Here is a 24,998-nt window from a genome sequence, read left to right on the forward strand (position 1 = left end):
GAACACCAAACTCGCTTTAATGAAGTTTTATCCAGGTAATTTTTTCCAAATTTGAAAGCCCCACTGTATCATGCAAGCTGACAGGCTTTTTAATACACCAGGAGCTGCTGGTACTAAGGCCTGCCTCAGGAGAAGTCCTGAGACACCTGTAGAATAAAGATCAAGATCAAGCCTCTCATGGACAACGCAGGCACTGCCGATACAAGGGCCTGACTCAGAAGAAATTCTGCGTCATCTGTAGCATCAAGATCAAGATCAAGATCACACACTCCCCAGTCAAAATATAACAGCGTCACCAGTAGCTCATCTTCCCTAGTTCAACTTACCACCAAAACGCCCTGCAATGTGGCCTAACGTTCCTAAGAAGACTAGGAAGTGTCTTATTCTCGAAGTGAAGCTGGGTATTATTCACAGGCACGAGAGAGGCCAGAAAATTAATAACATTGCTTGCCACCATCTTGACTCCATCTACTGTCTACTATTTTCAAGTCAGCATACTCTATTAAAAAGGCTGGTGAGACCACATCTTCCTTGAAAGCTAAAAGAACCACCTGAACTCGTAACTCTACAATGGATAAAATGGAAAGCCTTGTGGAAATGTGGTAGATAAGTTTTATATGCGGTACCATGATGCGCACTTTGTTTACATTCCACAGGTAGCCGGTTAGTGTCTTTCTCGTTTCACTCTCCCTCCCTTCATAAAGTTAAGATCATCAACATTATAAAGTTATGTACATACATACATTAGAGTACATTATAATGACTTAAATTAAGCTACCTAAATGTTTAACTTCATAATTCTTACTTTCATTAAACCTTTTACTGTACTATGATGCACTCTCGCTTTGCTTACTCTTAATGAAAATTCAAATCAGGGGCTAAACTTGTTATAATCGGTTCGCTTAACGAAGTTTCGCTTAACGAAGTGTTTTTTAGGAATGTAACCCCTTCGTTAAGCGGGGGTTGCCTGTATATATATATATATATATAGGTAACTCAATTTACGCATTTGATTTACGCCTTTTTGTTATAATGCGACCGAAAAAATATTATAATTAATTTAATTTGTGCAATCGGTTTACTTATACGCAATTTGGCCCAACTGCATTTTCAATCTGAGCGCCAGATGTAATTTCAATCTGCACGCCAGAGAGTTATGCAGCTGGCTGATAGGTGGGAGCTCCGCTCTTCTCGTGCTTCATTTGCAGTCTCCCAGCACTGAGTACTGACAGAATCTCTTCAACCTGCCAATAATTCACCAAGATAGCCCCAAAACATCCTTCATCTTCTGCATGTGGGGTTATTTTTGAAAAGTGGATTTTTGGGGTTATTTTTGAAAAGTGGATTTTTGATAAAGTGGTAAAGCTCAGAGGAAGATGGTGACTGACTGTGGTGTGAGTGATGAAGGCAGTGACGCAGTGAGTGTTGTGTTTACGTACTCTTTGTTTTGTTGTTTTCTCTTATCATTTCTAGTTTTCCCTTTACTTTAAATACACTTCTAGTATTTAGAATGGTAAATAATGAAAACATGTTAATTTAGCCATATAAATAGAGTAGTATGTATGAATTTTTTTGGACCACATCCCACATCCCCCTATTATCTATTGTTTCTTATGAGAATTACATGTTTGTTTACCGCAAATTTTAATATACGCGATGCCTCTCGGAACGCATCTATCGTGTAAATTGAGCGTTACCTGTATATATATATATATATATATATATATATATATATATATATATATATATATATATATATATATATGTTGTGATGGGCACCGTCTTAATCCCCTTTAATTTATTATTTCATTATTTGTGTAGCCTATGGCTACCCAGCGAGGGCCCCTCGGGCTGTTCTGCTGAGCAGACAACCCGCTTCCCTCTCTCCACCATTTTGTGTGCCTGTGAGCTTCACATCAGTAACCAGCCAGTCTTCAGCGGAGGTAGACACATGCGCTCTTGGTTTCTGGCACAGGGTGGAGACACGTGTTGCTGGGCTGTTCTGGGTGCTCACCAGTCTCAGTCTGGGAGTTGTGCCCTCCTTTTTGAGTAGCTGGTTTGCTGCTGGTTAGGCCGTGATGGTGTGGAGCAACGGGCTTGTTGTTCCAAGGGAAGTGAAGCAGGGTTGGCTGCATTTCCTGTGTTTTTGCGTTCATCCCCTCTTGTGAGTGGCGACGCGAAGAGACACGTTACTGTCTTGTCCTGATTGTCGTTTTGTTGGTGGCCGTGGTCACCAGTGTGGTTTGGTGGGCGGCTGTGTGCCCCCTCCATTGTTGGTGTAGTATCAGTAGTATACTGTTTATAGTACCAGCCAGTCTTCAGCAGAATTAACACGTACGTTCTCGGCACAGTAAGAGACACGTGTGGCTGGACTGTGCGTTACCAGTACTCGCTAGTCATCGGTCTGGGAGTTGTGCCCTCCTGTTGAGTAGCTGGCTTGCTACTGGGTAGACCGTGACTGTTAGAGCAACGGGCTTGTTGCTCTGGGAGAGGTGTAGTAAGTTTGGCTGCATTTCTCGTGCGTTCATCCACTCGGGTGGAGCGACGCGGAGGGATGTGTTATTGTTTCGTCCTGTTTTTGCTGTTGGTGGTTGTAGTCACCAGTGGGGTTTGGTGGGCGGCTGTGTGCCCCCACCATCTTTTGTATAGTTTCAGTAGTATACTGTATTGTAGTGGTAGTAGCCACGCACACTTTTGAATGCTGAGAGGCTTCATGTCGGCCAGTGGTGCGTAGTTGTCGTCCGCCAGACTTGTCTGTGACGAGTATTTGGACTCCATGTATAGCTGGTGTCACCCGTAGGTGGTGTTTGGGCTTGTGTGTACACCACCGGATGTGCTGTACACATCATATATCGCAGTAGTAGTAGGCTAGGGATGTCAGTCTGACAGGTGTTAGGAAGCACCTGTTGTAGTAGGATAGTATAGTAATATAATACACAGCGCGTGTTGTTCCGGTCTGTGAGTTATCACAGTCTGTGGACAAGGCGGGTGGAGAGGCATTAATGCTTCATAGAGAAGTGGGTGGAATTGTCCTTGTGGGCGGTTTCTCTAGGGGGTATTAAGGCCTCGCCCTGTTACACATAACATCTACCATTTATAAATTCTACTTGGTTGGGTACAGGAGGAGGAGAAGGAGTTGCTGAGGAGATTCCCTTCAGTGGGGGAAATTATGCACTGTTGGCAATCTTGAAAGAACCTGAGGGTTACGGCGGCTGTGAGTTATAGTAGTGGGGACTCTGTGGAGTGTTTTTATAATCCCCACTGTACTGACCGTAACAAAGTTGGCGATTTTGCTAGAATAACACTCTAGTGAGCTGTAGCAGTTAACTGCAGCCATGTGGCGGCGTATATATATGTATATATATATATATATATATATATATATATATATATATATATATATATATATATATATATATATATATATATATCCTTTACTGGTCTAAATGATGTAGATACAAGTTCAGATAATGAAAAAGTCTGCATAATATAAATGGGTCCTTCATTTCCCAGATATGGATATTTCTCTCAGACATTTTTTGGGAAATGTAATTCAAAACAGTCACCTGCCGGTCACCCAGCTAGCCTTCCCATAATAGAGCAAGCTCAGAACTCATAGACTTCGGGTTGGACTGAGACCACAACACACTCCACACACTGGGAAAGCAAGGCCACAATCCCTTGAGTTACATCCCACATCTACTTGCTGCTAAGCGAACAAGGGCTACACATTAAATGGATGGCCCACTTGCTTCGCCAAACATGGGACTTGAACCTGGGCCTTCTCAGTTGAAAGATGAATGTGCTAACCACTACTCTATGCAGAGTGTGTATTTACCTATAGTCTGTTCCATCTATGAGGTCCGTTCAGGGTGGGGTAGGTCACGTCGTTTACCTCTAGCCATACTGCCATATCAATCTTCTTACATGTGTCTCTCTCTCTTATTTTCTCTTCATGTGCTCTTTGTAAGTTATACAGGCAACCCCCGCTTAACGAATATTCACACAACAAAATTTCGCTACAATGAACGTTTCCTTTTACTACAATCTGCTCATATAATGAACGCCAAACTCGCTTTAATGAAATTTTATCAAGGTAATTTTTTCCAAGTTTGAAAGCCCTGCCATATCATGCAAGCCGACAGGCTTTTGAATACACATACAGCTCTCATGGACAAAACGCACACCACTCACTCCCCATACCCTTCCCCATTCTTAGGTCAAAACAAAAACAGGGTCCAGCACCAGCTTGTCATCTCACACTCAAAATGCCACCAAAACTCCCTGCAACCAGCCCTGCAATGTCACCTAGCGTTGCTAAGAAGAAAAGGAAGTCTCTTACTCTCGAAGTGAAGCTGGATATTATTCACAGACACGAGAGGCGAGAAAACTAATAGCATTGCTCACCACCATGGCGTGACTCCATCTAGTGTCTCTACTGTTTTCAAGTCAGCAGACTCTATTAAGAAGGCTGATGAGACCGTATCTTCCTTGCAAGCTAAAAGAACCACCTGAACTAGTGACTCTGCAATGGATAAAATGGAAAGCCTTGTGGAAATGTGGTACATAAGTTTTGTATGCGGTACAATGATGCGTCCTTTGTTTACATACCACAGGTTGACAGCTAGCATCTTTTCCACTCCACTCTCCCTCCCTTCATAAATTTAAAATCATCATTATTATAAAGTTACTTACATACATACATTAGTGTACATTATAGTGACTTAGTCTTAAGTTAAACTGCTTAAATGTTTAACTTCATAATTTTTACTTACATTAAACCTTTCACTGTACTATGATGCAATCTCGCTTTGTTTACTCTCAATGGATGTTCAAGTCAGCGGTCAAACTTGTTATAATTGGTTTGCTTACCAAAAATTTGCACAATGAATGGCTTTTTAAGAACGTAACCCATTCGTTAAGCGGGGGTTGCCTGTATTTTAAGTGTGCTGAATATAGTAAAGAAAGCCATATAATACAGTGAGTGTCAATGTTTAGGATTATAACAATGATTTATAAAAATTCTGTGACATATGGCAGAAGTTTTTATTCAAATGTTGCCATGATGTGGTGGTGGTGGTCAGCGTGTTTCCAAACCTGGTTGAATCAGGTCAAGTGTCACAGCCAATGTCTAACTTTCTCTCTGGCTACTAAAAAAATGGAAACTACAATCCTGATTTTTACCTCATGTAAGTGGTGTGGAAATAAAAGTTGAAAATGAACAATAAATAAATACTAACTAAATAAAATATACATTATATGAGGCGTTCAGAATAGTAGTGACGTAAGCACCACCCTGGCCGATTTTGAGGTTTGTATACCATTTTCTTCGTCTCGCCTTCAGCTTTCCGAATCTGCAACGTCCAAGTCAAAATTTGATCCGCAACATGATCAAAATTCCCATTCTTTGGAGGGGTACGCACGGCCGTGCGGCCATAGACAAAAAAAACCCTCTCGCGCTCACTCAATAATGACGTATTTACTCAGGCAGGCAATGGGAGGCCTGCATTTTCACCCTGGCATGTCTCAACAAGCTGTGGTATAGCACTATCTTCTTCCTAGTGTGTTTGGCTCGCATCTGTGCTGTCAGAAGTATTACGGCAATAAGGGTGAAATTCCGCTAGTAGTGAACACATGAATTGACTGTATCGACATCACATTAAAGAGACTGTACAGTGAATTTTACACCAAGGTATCTCCACCCAGGCCGCTCAGCAACTAATGGGGAGGCAGGAATTTTTATTTTTATTATTTTTTTTTTAGGTAAGGCCTATAGCACCTGTAGGCACACTTGAAGAGTGTATTGGAAGCGCTGTTCAGCTTCCGCCCATTAGTGGCGCAGGCAATTTTATTTATAGTGGTACCCATATTAGGGCCCATATCACCGCCCAAGCTCACTCTCTCTCTCTCTCTCTCTCTCCTCCCTTCGTTTCCTCTCCTTCCCTCCTCCCCTCTTCCTCTCGAAGATAAGCTACATGTGTCCCACTTGTGTCTAAAATGTTAGCAAATGTCACTCTCTCTCTCTCTCTCTTTTTCTCCGAAGAGAGAAGCGTCCACTTTCCTCTTCGAAGGTGATATAGTGACTAAAAAATAGCAGCATAATACACAAAGACGACAAGTATGACAAGCTTGTACGAGTTTCCAGCTGGCTGGGCACTACCGTATATCATACAGGCGGGCTTTTTTAACATACGGCGCGAAGGGGTTAAGGCATGTTAATTTTTTGGGGCGGGTGAATTCTTATCACTAGAACAAATAAATTCTATTTCCATTAATTTCTATAGGAAAAATTGATTTAATATACAATTTTTTTGATATACAACGATCGTCACGCAATGAATTAAATTCGTATGTCAAAGTACCACTGTATATATATACAGAAACTCCCCAACTTACGAACATAATGGGGACCGAGAGGCTGTTCATAACTCCATTTGTTCGTATATCCAAAGTCAGGTCTCTATTGTCTTTTTTCCCATTGTTTTAAAGTTTTGTTTAATAATTGTGCCTACAGTTGACCAATTCATATTAAATTTTCATGCCAGACATTTTCTCAGCTTTCTCAAGCCGTTTTATGATGTCCATTTTCACCTCTAAAGTTATAGCCTGATGTTTCTTGGCACTTCCACTAGCTTCACCGTTTATTTTTCGCTTCACACCCAACATTTTTGATGGAATGATGCACAGGTAAAGTGAATTATGGCACAAAAAATTGGCGGTACACGAGGACACAGTGAACAGATGTTTTCGTGTTTATGGCGGGAGGGCAGGTGAGTGATGCGCACAGCTGAGTGAGCGTGGCAGCGCCACGGCGTGGCAGACTCATGAACTATATTCACGCACGGTAAATTTGAAGTTTGCTAGCATCTTTCAAACAATTTTTTGGACTTAAGTATTTCAAAAATTTGTTCATATGTATGGAATGTTCGCAAGTAGAATGTTCATAAGTAGGGGAGTTTCTGTATATATAAATACAGGGGATCCTCATGATTCGACTGTTCGCAGTTTGAACTATCGCCAATTCGAACTCAGTTAATTAATAGCCAATCCTCAAGGTTCGACCGAATGACTCGCCAATTCGACATTCATATCTCGCGCGCCATCCACCTGGTCAAATCCGCAGCCACCACAAATTTGTCCCCAGCCCGCCAGGAGGAAGTGTTAACTGACTCTATCCTGTGTTGCACAGATTGTGGGAAAAGTAGCGGATTGGGCTACTTTTGTAGGGTATGTGTTACTTAAATTCATAATTCGTTAGCTGCAATTTTTTTGGCTACTTAATTCATATGTTTGGGCTGCTTGATGACATTATTGGGCTACATTTGTAATTTTTCTAAATGTTAACAATAAGAATGATGATATTAACAACATTAATAAAAGTATGAATAATAATAATAATAATAGTAATATTAACCGTGACATTGAGAATGGTGTAGTTATGGTGCTTTTTCTTTTTTTTGTAGTGAGTAGGCAACTGATGACATCACGCTTCTCTCGCCTCCCCGTACGTCAAGAAGATGACTTACTAGATAATGCAAATCATTAAAAAAAGTGATGCACAGGAAGTGAAAGGAAAAATCTTAAAGGGAATAAGAATAATTAAGTTTTGTTAAGAAGAAAAAATTTTGGTTAAATTTAGGTAAGAATGGAAATAATCCATAAAAAAAAAAAAAAGCCAGAGAAAACTTATGAAAAAAATGGTACATGGTGAAAGAGGACTCCACTGCCCTCCCTCTAACCCCATGGAAAGACATGTGAGCAGATAGTAATAAGTACAAAATATAGTAAAGTAATAGGTAGTAGTTTTTTTTGTATTGGACTACATTGTGGTGAAATCCGCTACTTTTCAAGTGTGCTTCTGCTACTTTTCATTAGGAAAATCTGACAACACTGCCTGTGTGTCACTTCCTCTCCATTTCTCACCCCAGGTGTTGTCCATGTAGGCCACGCTCCACAATTCCACCTCCTGCCTCCACGCTGCTTAGACCATTCCGTGCAAAGCCACCTCCAGCCCCAGCCCTAAGAAGCACAATTTCCTGCCTTTCAAAGATAAACTTGAGCTTATAAGAAAGTGTGAGGCAGGTATAGCTCACAGTGTGGTTGCAGCGCAAATGAGTGTCCCTAGATCAACAGTATCATCAATTTGGAAGAAGAGGGACAAGTAACGCAAAACTGCTGCAAGTGTTTTTATTTCCAAAGATGTACTGTACAGCACCCTAATGTGTTTAATAAAAAAAAAGTTAGATATAAATGAAGCCTTTAATAGTAGTGAATTAGTCTAAGTTAGTGGTTTTAGAGGTTATGGTGATGATTTTTGGGATCTAGGGTTTGTCCCTATCCCCCCTAATTCTTAAGTATCTTATGGGAAAAATTGCTTCACCATTTGAATAAACGCCCTAACCGCGTTGAATTGCGAGGATCCTCTGTATATATAAATATATATATATATATATATATATATATATATATATATATATATATATATATATATATATATATATATATATATATATATATATATATATATATATATATATATATATATATATATATATATATATATATATATATATATATATATATATATATATATATATATATATATATATATATATATATATATATATATATATATATATATATATATATATATATATATATATATATATATATATATATATATACAGTAAAGTCCCGGGTTACGTCGGTCTCGAGTTACGTCAAACTCGTAGTTACGTCAGTCCACTATAAGGCGATATAAGATTAAAAAAATTGAAAATTTATAAATCGTAAAGTGCGGGATTTATTGTTATTGTTGGTGGTTGCCCGCCACACCGCCCGCCTCACGCTTGAATACAATAACACCCAGCCTCAGTTCCACCACACCATCGCCCCTGGCAAGAGTGTTATCCTACTTCTGCGTTTACTGACTCAAGTTCTTAGTATCTTGCTCAATGGCACCAAAGAGAAAACTTCTTAGTGACAGCAGTGATGCTAAGAAAAGGAAAACCATTATGCTACAAGAAAAAGAGGACATAATTAAAAGACATGAGAAGGGAGGCAGCAGCTGTGTGAGGGAGGGAAGAAAATGGGAAGCCTGTTACCATGACAACGGGGAGGTTGACGACCTTGAGGGCTCGCACACCCATCACAACAATAACAAATCCGGAGCCTTCGCCTGGGCCACACGACACTCGCAGCTGACTTGCACTGTCTGTGCTTGTCTGCTGATCCCTATTGCCCTTTCCTATTGCATTTCCTGCCCCACCGCCCACGCTTCTACTCCCACCGCACTGCACTACGCTCCCAGCTGTCCGCCCTGGGCATCACAACATTCGACCTGCCCACCCTCCTGGCGGCCTCAGGCGTCCACCCCTCTCGGCAACCTGCAGTCCTTCGCGTTCGTGGCCCTAATCAACAACAAAAACAAACTTGAGTTTCATATATATATATATATATATATATATATATATATATATATATATATATATATATATATATATATATATATAGTTGAAAGAGTTTGACCAGGCAACGTACAAGCACAGAAGTACAGTTTCTGAAAACAATAGGAGGGGAGAACAATAGTAGGGACCCCATCAGGTCCATAAGCTTTCTGAGGGTTTAGGCCAGTGAGGGCATGGAAAATATCATTATGAAGGATTTTGATTGAAGACATGAAATAGTCAGAGGGAGGAGGATAAGGAGGGAGAAGCCCAGAATCATACAAGGTGGAGTTGTTATCAAAGGTTTGAGGGAAGAATTCAGCTTTGAAGACAGATGAGATGGCAGTGGTGCCACCAGGATGAAATAAAGGAGGGAAAGATGAGGAAGTAAAGTTGTTGGAGATGTTTTTGGCCAGATACCAGAGTCATGAGAGGAGCTAGAGTTGGAAAGATTTTGAAATTTTCTATTTATGAAGGAGTGTTTGGCAAGTTAAAGAACAGACTTGGCATGATTCCAGACAGAAATATAAAGTGCGTGAGATTCAGGAGATAGAAGGCTTAAGTATCTTTTGTGGGCAACCTCTTTATCATGTATAGCACGAGAACAGGCTATGTTAAACCAAGGTTTAGAAGGTTTAGGTTGAGAAAAAGAATAAGGAATGTACACTCCATACCAGACACTATCACCTCTGTTATGCATTCAGCACACAGAGATGGTTCTCTGACATGGAAACAGTAATCATTCCAGGCAAAATCCACATAATACCTCCTCAGGTCCCCTCAACTGACAGATGCAAAACACCAGAGGCACCTCTGCTTTGGGGGATCCTGAGGAGGGATTGGAGAAATAGGACAAGATACAGGTATGAGACTGTGATTAGAGGAGCCCAACGGAGACGATAAGGTAACAACATAAGCTGAAGGATTAGAGGTAATCCTTCAGCTTATGCTGCTACCCTGTCATCTCAGTTGGGCTCCTCCAATCACAATCTCATGGATTCTATATCATGTCCTATTTCTCCAATCCAATATATATGTATATGAACCCAATAAATAACATCGTTTCAAACCTAACCTGTAAAACTCTAGAATGAAAATATCTTTCTCAAGTAAATATATTCTTCAAGATTAGCATCTTAAATACTAATCCTTAACTTTACCTGGGATAATACTGGAAGCCAAAATACTGAAGACCCCCATCTGGCATCGGTTTTGGGTAAAGATCTTTATTGCCAAGAGGACAGTCAAGATGCTGGGGATGCTTAACCTCCCCAGTGGACCATGCAGCTGGTTGGTCACTTGGAATACTCCTCTCTCCAGTGGCCCATATTATCTTGTTTTTTCGGTTATTACCAGATCTGTGTCGAACTCCCACAGCTCTTGCAGCTACCAGATACTGGGTCTGTCTCACTGCTGCACAAAACATCTGTATGGTCAGACATAGGTTAATCATTATTCTTAATTTTTCTTTTTCTTATCTCTTTACCTTGACAAGTAAAGGCTGATTTTCATATGCATCATATCAAGTATGGCTTTTATTCTTACAGTTCTAAAATGCACAATATAACACTGCATATCAGTCATCACATGTTCTACATGTGGATCTATTATCACTCTTCCTCCCTTCACTCTACATGGGACCTCACACTCTCTCTCTCTCTCTCTCTCTCTCCCCTATCCACATGAGACCTCACACCTACTTCATCTCACTCCCTGGAGAAAACATCTCTTCTCTGCTCCTTGCCTTTCCATATTAAACTCCTTGGGAAAACATCTACCAGTTCCTTATTCAGCTATCTATTCTTGATTTTGGTGTGTTTTGAATGAATCTGCTAACCTTTTTTTATCAAAAAGTCCCCCACATCCCTACTTCCTTTTTTTTTTTTTTTTTATAAAGCCAAACTCTGACTATTACCACCAAAAAAGAATAGGATGCTGCACTACTCAGCCAAATCTTGACCATTATCTTGCAGCTAGCACCCTAACGTAACTACAGTAAACACGACTTAAGTCAGGCCTGAATAAACTAGATATAAGATAGGTTGAACACTTTTTTTTTCTTTCTTTTTTTTTCAGTGTTCTATCCTGAGTAACTACACCATTAGGCATTTATTTGCCTGTTGATTAATCTTAAGCCATTCAGCTTATATACTGGATAAAATATATCATCTGAGTCATTTGAGGAGCTGTCTGAGCTGTTAAAGACATGAGATGGGAACATGTACCATGATAATACCATGGTGGGACCAAGATGTGTGTGGCAGTCTTCCTCAGCTCTGTAGCTCTTACTGTTGCCTTTGTAATTATACCATGGCTTCTCAGGGCAAGACTGTATCGTCTTTCACATCAGTAAAGGAAGCTGAAAATGTTATTAAAAGCAGACAAATTACAGGGCTATGAGAGGGGTGTGACACGTGTGTGTGTGTGTATTTACCTAGTTGTACTGTACAGGGTTCGAGCAGGGCTTATAGTGTCCTGTCTCCATATCTCCACTTAGGTATCTAATTTTCTTTTAAGCTATGTACATTATGTGCTGCAACCACTTCATCATTCAATGCAATCAACTTTTCCACCATTCTATGTGGAAAACTGTTTTTTCCATTATCCTTTACATAGCTACTGTCTCTTCCTTATCTTCTTTGCATGTCCTCTTCTGTCACTTGCATCAGGTCTTCCTTGTCTATCTTTTCAATGGCGTGTGTGTGTGTGTATTCACCTAGTTGTATTCACCTAGTTGTAATTTTACAGGGCCTGGGTATCATACTCGTGTGGCCCCGTCTCCATATCTACACACATCCAACTTTCCTTTAAAACTATGCACACTCCTCGCTGACACCACCTCCTCACTCAAACCATTCCACACCTCCACACATCTTTGTGGGAAACTATATTTCTTCACATCCTTCAAGCATATTCCCTTGGCTATCTTTTTACTATGCGATCTCGTAGTTCTATTTAAGTTTTCCTCTCTCAACATCATTTGCTCATTATCCACTTCATCCAGTCCGTTCAACAGTTTATAAACCTGTATTAAATCTCCTCTTTCTCTTCTTTGTTCCAAGGTAAGCAAATTCATTTCTTTTAATCTCTCCTCATAGGTCATTTCTGCCAATTCCGGAACCATTTTTGTTGCCATTCTCTGCAATCTCTCCAACTTCCTTATATGCTTCTTTTTATAAGGGGACCAAACCACTCCAGCATATTCCAATCTTGGTCTAATTACCGTACTAATTAATTTCTTCATCATATCTTTATCCACATAATGGAAGGCTAATCCAATATTTCTTATCAAATTATACATTTCTCCAAACATCTTATCAATATGAGCCTCAAACTGCCCATGGTCTTGTATTATCACTCACAAATCCTTTTCCTTTTCCACCTTTTTCAACACTACTTCTTCACCCATCTTATATGACCCTCTTGGCCATCTTCCACTCTTCCCCATCTCAATCACATGACTTTTGCTCAGATTAAATTCCATTTTCCACCTCTTGCTCCACTCCCAAATCTTATCCAGATCTGCCTGTAAAATTTCACAATCTTCTTCACTCTTCACACACCTACACAACTTCGCATCATCCATAAACAAATTAATATAACTGTTTACTCCTCTGGCATGTCATTAATATATACAAGGAAAAGTATTGGTGCCAGCACTGAGCCTTGTGGGACTCCACTCTCCACCACCAACCAGTCCGACTTTGCATCCCTTATTACCGTTCTCATCTCCCTCCATCTCAAGTAGTTTTCCATCCACTTTAACACTTTTCCCTTCAGTCCTCCATAAATCTCTAATTTCCATAGCAGTCTCATGTGCGGTACCTTGTCAAAAGCTTTCTTTAAATCCAAATATACACAGTCCATCCATCCCTCTCTCTCTTGTATTTTGTCAACCACTCTTGAATAAAAGCTCAGTAGATTTGTTACACATGACCTCCCTTTCCTAAAGCCAAATTGATGATTCGATAATAACTTATGATCCTCCAGGAACCGTATCCAATATTTCTTTATCACCCTCTCACAAATCTTACCAACCACACTTGTTAGAGACACAGGTCTATAGTGTGTGTGTGTGTGTGTGTGTGTGTGTGTGTGTGTGTGTGTGTGTGTGTGTGTGTGTGTGTGTGTGTGTGTGTGTGTGTGTGTGTGTGTGTGTGTGTGTGTGTGTGTGTGTGTGTGTGTGTGTGTGTGTGTGTGTGTGTGTGTGTGTGCATGTGTGTGTGTGTATTTACCTACTTGTATTTTACAAGCCTATGCTCATGTTGTCCCGTCTCTGTATCTCAGTGTCTAATTTTCTCTTAAAGTCATGTATAGACTGTGTGTGTGTGTGTGTGTGTGTGTGTGTGTGTGTGTGTGTGTGTGTGTGTGTGTGTAATTCACCATGGTTTCCTGCTGGTCACCCTGCCAGTCTTCCCCATTACGGAACAAGCTCAGAGCTCATAGACCGATCTTCGGGTTGGACTGAGACCACAACACACTCCACACACCGGGAAAGCGAGGCCACAACCTCTCAAATTACATCCCATACCTACTTACTGCTAGGTGATCAGGGGCTACACATTAAGAGGCTTGCCCATTTCCCTCGCCGCCTCAAGGACTCGAACCCGGACCCTCTTGATTGTGAGTTGAGTGTACTAACCACTACACTACGCGGTGTGTGTGATTCACTGTTTGATTCACTGTTTGATCTGCTGCAGTCTCTGATGAGACAGCCAGACGATACCCTACGGAAAGAGCTCAGAGCTAATTATTTCCGATCTTCAGATAGGCCTGAGACCAGGCACACACCACACACCGGGACAACAAGGTCACAACTTCTCGATTTACATCCCGTACCTACTCACTGCTAGGTGAACACTACGTGAAAGGACACACCCAAATATCTCCACCCGGTGTGTGTGTGTGTGTGTGTGTGTGTGTGTGTATTTACCTAATTGTATTTACCTAATTGTAACATACGGAAAAGAGCTATGCTCGTACTGTCCCGTCTCCATATCTACTAATGTCCAGCTTTTCTTAAAATCATGAATATTCCTTGCGTTGACCACTTCCACGTCTAAACTATTCCATGCTTCCACCCTTCTATGAGGAAGCTATATTTTTCACATCTCTCCTATAAGTGGCCATTTTAGTTTTTTCCCATGCCCTCTCGACATTCTTTCATTCCACATACACAGATCTTCCCTATCCATTTTTCCATGCCAATCATCACTCTGTATATTGCTATCAGGTCTCCCCTTTCTCTTCTGTTTTCCAGGGTCGGAAGTTGCATTCTGTTCAGTCTGTCTTCATAAGTCAAATCTCTTAAGTCAGGCACCATTTTTGTTGCAGCCCTCTGTACTTTCTCTAGTTTCCTTATGTGTTTCTTTAAGTTCGGAGCCCACTGTATTGTTGCATATTCAAGCCTTGGTCTTATCATTGCAGTAATTATTTTCTTCATCATTTCTTCATCTAAATATCTGACGCCACTCTTATGTTCCTCAATAAGTTCAATACTTCTCCAATTATTTTGTTTATATGTCTCTCTGGCGATAGGTCATTGGTAATTGTCACCCCAAGGTCTTTTTCTTCATGACTGGTTTTATGTCTTCATTTCCTATCTTGTACATACTCCTGATTCTTCTTTCACTCTTGCCAAACTCTAATTTCTTGCATTTTGTCGTGTTGAACTCCATTTGCCATGTACAGCTCCATTTCCATATTCTGTCCAAGTCTTCCTGGAGTAGTTCGCAATCTTTGTCACATCTCACTTTTCTTAACAATTTTGCATCGTCTGCAAATAGGCTCACATAACTGGACACCCCATCCACCATGTCATTTATGTAGACCGCAAACATTACTGGTGCCAACACTGATCCCTGTGGAACTCCACTCTCCACCAAGCCCCATTCTGATGGTCTGTCCTTAATTATTGTTCTCATTTCTCTTCCTACCAAAAGTCTTCCATCCATTTTAGTAAACTGCCATGCACTCCTCCTACCATTTCAAGTTTCCAGATCAGTCTCCGGTGTGGTACCTTATCAAAGGCCTTTTTTAAATCCAGATATATTCCATCAGCCCAACCATCTCTTTCCTGTATTACATCTATCACCCTCGAATAGTAACATATCAGGTTTGTCGTGCATGAACGCCCTTTCTAAAACCAAATTGACACTCACAAAGTATGTCATTTTCTCCAAGAAGTCTGTCCATCTATTCTTCACCACCCTCTCACACATCTTAGCTACCACACTTGTAAGTGACACTGGTCTATAGTTCAATGGGTCTCTCTTGTTACCTGATTTATAAATTGGGACAATGTTAGCTCTTTTCCAGTCTTGGGGCACTACACCTTCCCTTAATGAGGCATCAATTACTTCACAAACTTTTCTGCCAGTTGCTCCTGCATTCTCTTAAAATCCATCCTGATACCCCATCAGGTCCCACAGCTTTTCTCACTTCTAAACTCCCCATCATATTCTTGATCTCCTCCACAGTTACTTGAAACTCCTTCATAATCCCTTTCTGTTCCATTACCAGTGGTTTGTCAAAAGCAGTCTCCTTTGTGAATACCTTCCGAAAGCATCCATTCATAGCCTCTGCCATTTCCTGGGATCCTCACTGCATACTCCATTTACTTCTAAACTTTCAATACTTTCTCTATTTTTGATGTTGTTGTTCACATGTCTGTAAAAAGCCTTGGTTGGTCTTTACATTTATCAATTATATCCTTTTCTTGTTTCTTTCTTTCTTCTCTTCTAATCAACACATATTCATTTCTTGCTCTTTTGTAACTTTCCCACTGCTTAATCCGTCTTTTCCTTCTCCACCTCTTCCATGCATCCTCTTTTCTTGTTCTAGCCTTTTCACATCTATCGTTAAACCAGTCCTGCTTTCCAACTTCTCTATGTTGTCTTATTGGTACAAATTTTTCTCACCTTCTTTGTATATTTTTATAAATTCCTTCCACTTTTCATTTGCTCCTTAGCACTCTTGAATTTCATCCAATTTGTCTCTTGAAAGAATTTCTTTAGGTTTCCAAAATCTGTCTTGGCATAATTCCATCTTCCCACTTTATATTCTTCATTTCTTCTAGATTTCTCTTCATCTATCACCTTGAACTCCAAAACTGCATGATCACTCTTTGCTAAAGGGCACTCCACCCTCATCTCCTCAATGACCATTGGCTCTGTACTAAAGACCAAGTCCAGTCTTGACGATGCTCCCTCTCCTCCAAACCTAGTATCTTCTTTGACCCACTGAGTTAACACATTTTCCATTGCCAGTGTCAATAGTGTATTTCCCCATGTTGTCTCTGATCCTTCCATTGACCAGTCCTCCCAACACACCTCTTTACAATTAAAATCTCCCATCATTATAGTTCGTTCACAGCCACCCAACATTTCTTCCAGACATGTTCCTGTATCACTTATCATTTCTTCATATTCCTGTACTGACCATGCATTTGTCTTAGGTGGTACGTACACCACTATGTAGTGCCTCTTTTTCCTTCATTAGTTTCTGCTCTGATCTTTAGCACTTCTGCCTTTCCCATACCTTCTTTCACTTGATCCACCTTTATATCTTTTTAACCAGCAACATCACTCCTCCTCCCATCTTACCTACTCTATTTCTTTTCCAAACATTATATTTCCTTCTCCAACCATCATCAGGTCTTCTCCTCTCTCAGTTTTGTTTCAGTAAGACCCACAATATCTGGGTTCTTGTCCCTCAAGTAATCGTTGAGTTCTAAAATCCCGATATCACTCCATTTATGTTGGAATACATTACATTCCGCTCATACGTAAGTTTCTTTAGTCCTTTCTTACTGTACTTTTCTGGGTTATGAACCACTTCCTCAGTCTCATATCCAAGATTCTCCAGAAAAACTCTTTCTTCTCCTCTTCTGTCCTCTCTTCATTTTTTTCAAAGCCTCCTTTCTCAACTCATTTAACATTTCTCTTTCCTTTTCACCGAGATCTCTTCTCAACCAAATCTTCCTTGTTGTTTCCTGCTGGGCTAGCCTCCATGACTTCTCCACCAATTCATCTACATCCTTTTGTGACTTAAGTTTGATTCTTATTGGCCTCATACCTTCTCCTGTGAACTTTCCAATTCTATGGAAGTCCTCTATTTCTTGTACTAGGTCTTTTCCTCCTCCTGCACCACATTAATGATATTATTTATCACCTTTTTATGTTTTCTCTCTCTCCATTTTACTCGGTGTCTTATCCTCCTCCACACCAAATATCACCACACATCTCTTTTTGTCTACAGTTTCCCTCACCAATGTCTCATTTGACTTAATAACCTTCACAACTTTCTCAGCAATCTTCTCTTCTATGATCTGTTGATCTATAATTTCAGCAAGGCCCAAAGTTTTCTCCCAGACTCTTTGATTTCCTTTTCCAGACTTGCAACTTTGTAATTTACCTCCTTTCTTTCCACTTCCTGACTTTTTTTCCATTCAGCCTGCTTCTCCATCACTTTTCCTAAAGATTCTCCACATTTGTTGCAATTCACTTTAATTAACTTAACTTCCTCTTTCAGTACTGCATTTTCTGTCTTCATTTCAGCGCACTCTTTCAGCACATTGTTATGACTCTTTTCCAGTTCGCCATACTTTTCAAATAGTTTTTCAATTTTTCCTTCTAATTCCAGAATTTTCTTGACATATACGCTCTTTTCCATTGTACCTTGGAAGCCTGTGAAGTCTAATTTCTCTTCCGAATATGCGGCCGCCATGTTGCGCAGATGTAAACACTCCCAGCTGATGGTTCCCACGCAGATTACAGTTAAAATTCACCTTCCCTGGACATTACTTGCTTCTCAACAGTTAACATATGGAGACGGGACAAACATTACATGCTCCTTACCCACCTTAGTTACTCTTAGGCAACGGCAACAGTAGTAGTAAGGATGATTTCTCCGGAGCTCAGCGACCGCGTCTTCTGTGTACCATACCGTACCGTGTGTGTGTGTGTGTGTGTGTGTGTGTGTGTGTGTGTTTACTGTTTGATCTGCTACAGTCTCTGACGAGACAGCCAGACGTTACCCTACGGAACGAGCTCAGAGCTCATTATTTCCGATCTTCGGATAGGCCTGAGACCAGGCACACACCACACACCGGGACAACAAGGTCACAACTCCTCGATTTACATCCCGTACCTACTCACTGCTAGGTGAACAGGGGCTACACGTGAAAGGGGAGACACCCAAACATCTCCACCCGGCCAGGGAATCGAACCCCGGTCCTCTGGCTCTACCGTGTGTGTGTGTGTGTGTGTGTGTGTGTGTGTGGGTGTGCCGTGTGTGTGTATTTACCTAGTTGTAGTTTTACAGGGCCTGGGCTTTATGCTCGTGTGGCCCCGTCTCCATATCTACACTTATCCAATTTTTCTTTAAAGCTATGCACACTCTTTGCTGACACCACTTCCTCACTCAAACTGTTCCAAGTCTCAACACATTTTTGCAGGAAACTATATTTCTAAACATCTCTCAGACATCATCCCTTCCTCAGTTTTTTACTATGCGATCTTGTGCTTCGAATATCATATTCTTCTCTCAGGATCAGTTTCTTATTATCCACTTGACCCATTCTGCTAATCAATTTATAAACTTGTATCAGATACCCTCGCTCCCTTCTCTATTCTAGGGTTGGTAGATCCATAGCCTTAAGTCTCTCCCCATATGTCATCCCTTCAAATTCTGGAACCATTCTTGTAGCCATTTTTTGCAGTCTCTCCAACTTCCTTATGTGTTTCTTTTTATGGGGGGTCCACACAATTCCTGCATATTCCAATCTGGGTCTTATTATAGTACTTATCAATTTATTCATCATTTCTTTGCCCATGTAGTGAAAGGCTAATCCAATATTCCTTAGCAAATTATATGTCTCTCTGAAAATTCTATCAATATGGCTTACCGGTTGATTGTTTTCTTCCATCGTCACTCCCAAGTCCTTTTCGTTTTTTACTTTTTCTAGTTCTACTCCATCTCCCATCTTATAAATTTCCACTGTGTGTGTGTGTGTGTGTGTGTGTGTGTGTGTGTGTGTGTGTGTGTGTGGGCATGCCATGAATGTAGCATATACCTATGTACATAATGTACTAAATAGACCATTTTAACTGTTCATGATAACAAGCATTTAAAATGTGAAAAAAATGCCTCAGTGTAACTCAATTTAGCCTTCCTGTCAATTGGTCTGACTAATGCAGAGTTTACTCTACAATCTAAAGTTACCATAACCTCACTTAGCATAACCTAACCTGATGATTTAATGTGTTGCTTCAAGATGAATAAAACTAAAAATTGCTAACTGCACTACAATAAATTTCCAAGGCATATATGAACTGTCACTTTTCCATGGGTAAGAATGTACAATAATACTGACTTCCAGGTTTCTGTAACTGCTTTCAAACTCTAGACTGATGGTCATAAATTTGGTATTACTGCAGAGTTTCACCACAATCAGCTACATGTTTTTTACCCACCTCAAGAGATAGAGCTCTTGATTACGAGTAATTTGAACCCCATATATACTAGGTGCAATCTTTTTGAATGGCGACACAGATTTTTAAAATTTTAAGCGTGTTTTGGTGATCAGCCGTGACAATAGCCTCCCACATCAAACCCTGCCGCACACTGATGGTGTCATGCGGTCACAAGCTCAGCGGGCTTCGTGACATACCATTGTCTGAGCATGCACTTAACTGTTTACGCTGATTGGTTCTGTTCTTTGAAACTGAAGCGGCAGCCAATGAAAAAAAAAAAAACAATTATTTCCACCAATCACGACGGCCCCTGAGGTTAGGTTTAGTTAGGTTAGGTTAGGTTAGGTTAGATTAGGTTTAGTGAGGTTAGGTTTAGTTAGGTTAGGTTAGGTTAGGTTAGGTTAGGTTAGGTTTGGTTAAGTTAGGTTACGTTAGGTTAGGTTCTTTTCTGGACGAAACAAATTTTTTCTGGTAGATTTCAGCTTGTTTTTAATTAATTTACAAGTTTCTTTTATGTAAATTATGTTTCGGGGCTGAAAAAAAAATTGGTTGATTTGCGCCAAAAACAAGTGGTATTTTAATTAAAGCAAGCCGAAATCTACCATAAAAAAATAGTTTCGTCCAGAGAAGGCAAGGTGGTGAAACTCTGTAGGTTTACCATATATTTTACTGCCTCTGGTAGGCTGTTCCAATTGTTAGGTAATGACTACAAATGGGATACTATGAAACTGTTAAATTGTGCACACATACCGTTATAATACTAAGCTGATAGAACTACTTCCTGGGCTGCCGCTAGATCCAAACTTATGAGGTTTGATAAATCCCAGTGATGAAAAACCTCCTGGGTCTTTAAAAGTGAGCTGCAAATGAGGCAATGTTTTAATGGCTGGAGCTTACTGCCTCCAATAAGGTGAGCACATCAAAGGTAGTTAGATCAGACGTAGGTAGAAGTTTACTGCGTGAGCAGCAAGTACTTAATTTGTGTCACTTCTTCGCCAGTGTTCTGCAATTACATGATCTTGCTCTTGATGCTACAAGTGGTTCGGGACAGGGTTGCCAGATTTACTCAGGGACTTAATACCAAATACTTCCATTTTTAATACCAGATTCACTTTTTCAATACCAAACTAATGATAAAACATGTTTTCGTAATCTTTTAGTTGAAATAAAGTATATACTTACTTGGTTAGTCAAGAAGAGCATCCAAGCCACCGTCTGTCTCCTCGGCAGCTATATACATGCCTGCTGAGTGCCATCTTTTGCTTTTGTTACCCATGGAAATTCTTTTTTCCCACTCGGCGTGGTAAGTGCGACCAGATTCATAAGAACCTTTCCACTTCGACATGCTGACACCTACCCAGTTAACAGCCAAGAACCAACTGGCAATGGCCGCTGAGGGCGCTGACCGGAGGGGACAGGGGAGACGCGTCTGTCGCTGCTGGACTTGTAACATAACATAACATAACATAAATAATAGGATAACAAAAGGCCACCAGGGCCCATCTAGGTTATCCTGTATCAGTCGCACAGCGACCTCGTCATCAGTACTTAAAAATACACTTACAAGTACACAGAGACACGTACACGTCTCGAGACAGAAGCGTGAGAACCGGACGTTATGAGAGGGAGGGACGGCCTGGGAGGATGTGAAAAATAGTCGTGGGTCGCTACTTATGATGCTAATCCTGGCGTCTCGGGTCTGCAGGGTGACGAAAACAAAATGATGATGCACAGGTAAAAATTCACCCTGAACTTAGATATGAAAGACATTGATTAAACTATTAATTACTAGCTGTTTACTGGGGAGGTTGAACTGTGTGTGTGTGTGTGTGTGTTTTTTTTTTTTTAGCTCAATACCAAATTTCTTTCTTTTCAATACCAAATCTATGTCCAATACCAGTCACGGTGCTTTAATACCAAATGGATTTTTCAATACCAAATTTACCCTAATTTGGTATTGAAAAATACCAAATGGCAACCCTGGTTCGGGATCGCTCCAGAGCCAGGCCTTTGGATCGGCTGCTCCTGTAGAGGAGAGGACAAAAAACACACAAAAACAAGAAAAAAAGTAGCATTCTCTTCGTTAATGGTCCCTACACCTCGCTCGCCACATTCTTTCCAGCTACTCATTCACAGCCTCCATCATCCTTTCACTCGTCTCTCTACAGTCTACACAGTCCCAGCAGTAACACCATCCATTCCCTTCCTGTCTTCTCCACTCCTTCATTCCTATTATGCCCTAATTCACTCAAGATCACTTGCATCATCTCATGTCTGTCTCTCATACTTCTCACACACCATCAATATGCCGATATATACTGCCCAAACTTATCTTGTCATGTCATTGCTGAGCCACCACTTCGCCCTGGAGACGACCCTCCCGGTGCAGTCCGCCCCGGCAGTGCCCAGGAAGCGCTTGACGGTGACACCATCCAGGATGACGGACCTCGTCGTCCATGTGGTGGCGTGGTACGCTGCCGTGAAGGGCTCCTTTGCTGATGCAGAGGCACTGTACGACGGACTCCTGCACACCATCGAGGGATTCATCGCGACTCCAAGGGTTCCAGCAAGGGCCCATGCTCCACGCCGCTGGACTTACGCTACCGATCCTTTTCATTCTGAACTGCCAACAGACGCTCGGTGCCTACCAGAGACGTTGGCAGCTCAACCCAGCAGACACAGAGTCACGGGATGCCATGATTACCGTGGCTCGACACCTCACGGATCAGCGGCAGCAGGAAAGGAAGAAGTACTGATTGTTCTTCCTGGACAAGGTGCGCAGGACCCGGTCCCTCCGGGAGGTATGGCACCATATCAACAGCGTCCGGGGCAAGTCCAGACGGCAGGTGTGTGACCCTGATCCTGCAGGTAGGGCACGAGAACTCGTCTTGCAGTGGAAGGAAACCTCACCCTTCTCTGGCCTTCCTGTGGAACACCAGGAGGCGCTTGATCAGCAAAGCCCACGATGGATGGAGTTGCTTTGCCACAGTGTTCCTCTGCTGGACGACACCTGTGTGCCTATCACGCATGACGAACTCCTCTCGGCAGTCAAGTTGGGGAAGTCAACAGCTCCTGGCAAGGATGGCATCACCTATGATATCCTCAATGCTCTCCTGGAGGTAAAGGTAGACAACCCTATCTTGGATTTATTTAACATGTCTTTCACTGCAGGCAAGCTTCCCTGCTCTTGGAAAACAGCCATCGTCATCCCAATACCCAAAGGTGATGGCACCTTTCACCCTATTTCTCTCACCAGCTGTCTGTGTAAGATGATGGAACGGGTAATATTGAACAGACTTATATACAAGGTGGGCCATGTACTCTCTGGCAATGTACATGGCTTCCTAAAAGGTCACTCTACAAGTCATTGTTTTATTGAGTGTCTTATAAATAAGGATGCTACCTGCAGAGCTTTCATTGATCTCAAGGGTGCCTTTGACAGGTACAACAAAGATGTTATTATGGAGGAACTCATCCTCAAAGGTGTCAAAGGTAGATTATTAGGATGGATCAGGGACTATTTGTACAATAGAACAGCACAGGTTTGGTTTCAAGGTGCAGTCTCCTCTGAGGAAGTTTTTGAGCTTGGAACACCACAGGGTGGAGTCCTTAGTCCAATGCTTTTCAATGTTTTAATGGACAAAATTGCGTGCTGTTCCTTTCCGCAGGGCACCCAGGTCCTCATCTATGCTGATGACATACTCCTCCAATGCCCCACACCCAGGATTCTCCAGATTGCTTTGTCACAACTGGCAGCGTTGTGTGTCCAAATGGAACTAGGGATTAATGAATGTAAAACAAAATTTCAAGCTAAAGGGAAGGTCTCTCGGCTGCCCACTGTAAATAACATTCCCATCCCTAGAGCTCACATACACAAGTACCTGGGTGTTCAGATGAGCTTTAGGAAGTCTCTTCAAGCCGTCCACTATGGTCGAGACCTCTGTCTGCCACGGCTAGCACCACTTCGGCTGCTAGCCAACAGGGGCCGGGGGGCGGGCATTATTCCAGTCCTAAGAATGTTCTATATATCTGTCATACGGTCTCTTATTGATTATGCTGCCCCTGTTTTAATACAGTTTAGTGCCACCCAACTCCGTCCCCTGGAGCTTGTTCAGAATGAAGCCATGCGGATAATCTTGGGATGCTCCAGGACTGCACAGATTGAAGTCCTCAGAGCTGAACTGCATCTGCCGAGTATTATGTGTAGGGTACAGGAAATTACTTGTTGGACAATTAGTCGGATGCTATGCATGGGCTCTGACTCTCTAAAGGAATCACTGACCCCCCTGTATCATGATCCTCGCACTCCTACAACACCATACCTCAGGAAGATCTTGGGAGTACTGACAAGTGTAGGTGTAGCCGAGGCTTGTATTAACATTGTTATGTCACTGCTGCAACCCGCCTGGAACCCTCACCGTATCAGTGTTGATATTCACTCACTGCATCAGCCCAAGAGGGACTGGGTCCCTCATGTGCTGCAAGACATGTTCATGACTAAATTGTCCAAGTACCCACACGTTCAGGCTATTCAAGTTTATTGTGATGGGTCAGTCAATGGCAGCAGGTCCGGATGTGGGCTGCTCATCCGTGACTACATCTCTGCCAGTCTCTACACTGCACTGACACTGAGGTTTCCAGGCGGCTCCCTGCACCCATGTCTTCCACTAGAGCAGAACTGTATGCTGTACTGGAGGCGCTCCACATTGTGGCGTCTTTCCATAAGAATGTATATTTCTTTATTGACAGTCAAGCTGCATTGTACGCCCTTCAATCCACCTCCCCCATGGACTGTGATCTAGTTAATAAGTGTCTTGATCTCATCCACGCCCTAGAAGGTGCCGGTGCCACGGTCCATTTCATCTGGATACCCTCTCATGCGGGTATCCTGTTAAATGAAAAAGCAGACCACCTTGCTCAGTGTGCCCTACAAGATGACACAGTGGACCCTGGCACTGAGCACACTCTGGGTTATGTTAAGAGTAGCATTAAGGACTTTGTACAAAGTAGCATTAGTGATCAGTTGGAGTTTTGTTGCCATAGGGGCAGTAGCACTAGTTTTCACTTTGCACGTATC

The 24,998-nt window shown here is 41.6% G+C and overlaps 1 protein-coding gene across 7 annotated transcripts in view; it reads right to left on the bottom strand.

Annotated features, from left to right (window-relative positions):
- LOC123514392 overlaps positions 1 to 20,966 on the bottom strand; it is an 87,058-nt gene extending 66,092 nt beyond the window's left edge. The window contains exons 1-3 of one of the 7 annotated variants that reach the window (XM_045272291.1): positions 20,672 to 20,951; positions 11,672 to 11,805; positions 10,607 to 10,872 (exon numbers count right to left, since the gene is read on the bottom strand). In XM_045272291.1, coding sequence (XP_045128226.1) covers positions 10,607 to 10,872; positions 11,672 to 11,674 — 269 coding nt within the window. In that variant the 5' untranslated portion in view covers positions 11,675 to 11,805; positions 20,672 to 20,951. Of the gene's footprint in view, positions 1 to 10,606; positions 10,873 to 11,671; positions 11,806 to 13,985; positions 14,174 to 19,353; positions 20,310 to 20,671 lie in introns of those variants that run through there. The other 6 variants (XM_045272295.1, XM_045272292.1, XM_045272297.1 and 3 more) reach the window with 6 other exon arrangements.
- Positions 20,967 to 24,998: the final 4,032 nt, after the last annotated feature.

Source organism: Portunus trituberculatus, chromosome 37 (assembly GCF_017591435.1).
Source record: "Portunus trituberculatus isolate SZX2019 chromosome 37, ASM1759143v1, whole genome shotgun sequence".
Classification (NCBI taxonomy): domain Eukaryota; kingdom Metazoa; phylum Arthropoda; class Malacostraca; order Decapoda; family Portunidae; genus Portunus; species Portunus trituberculatus.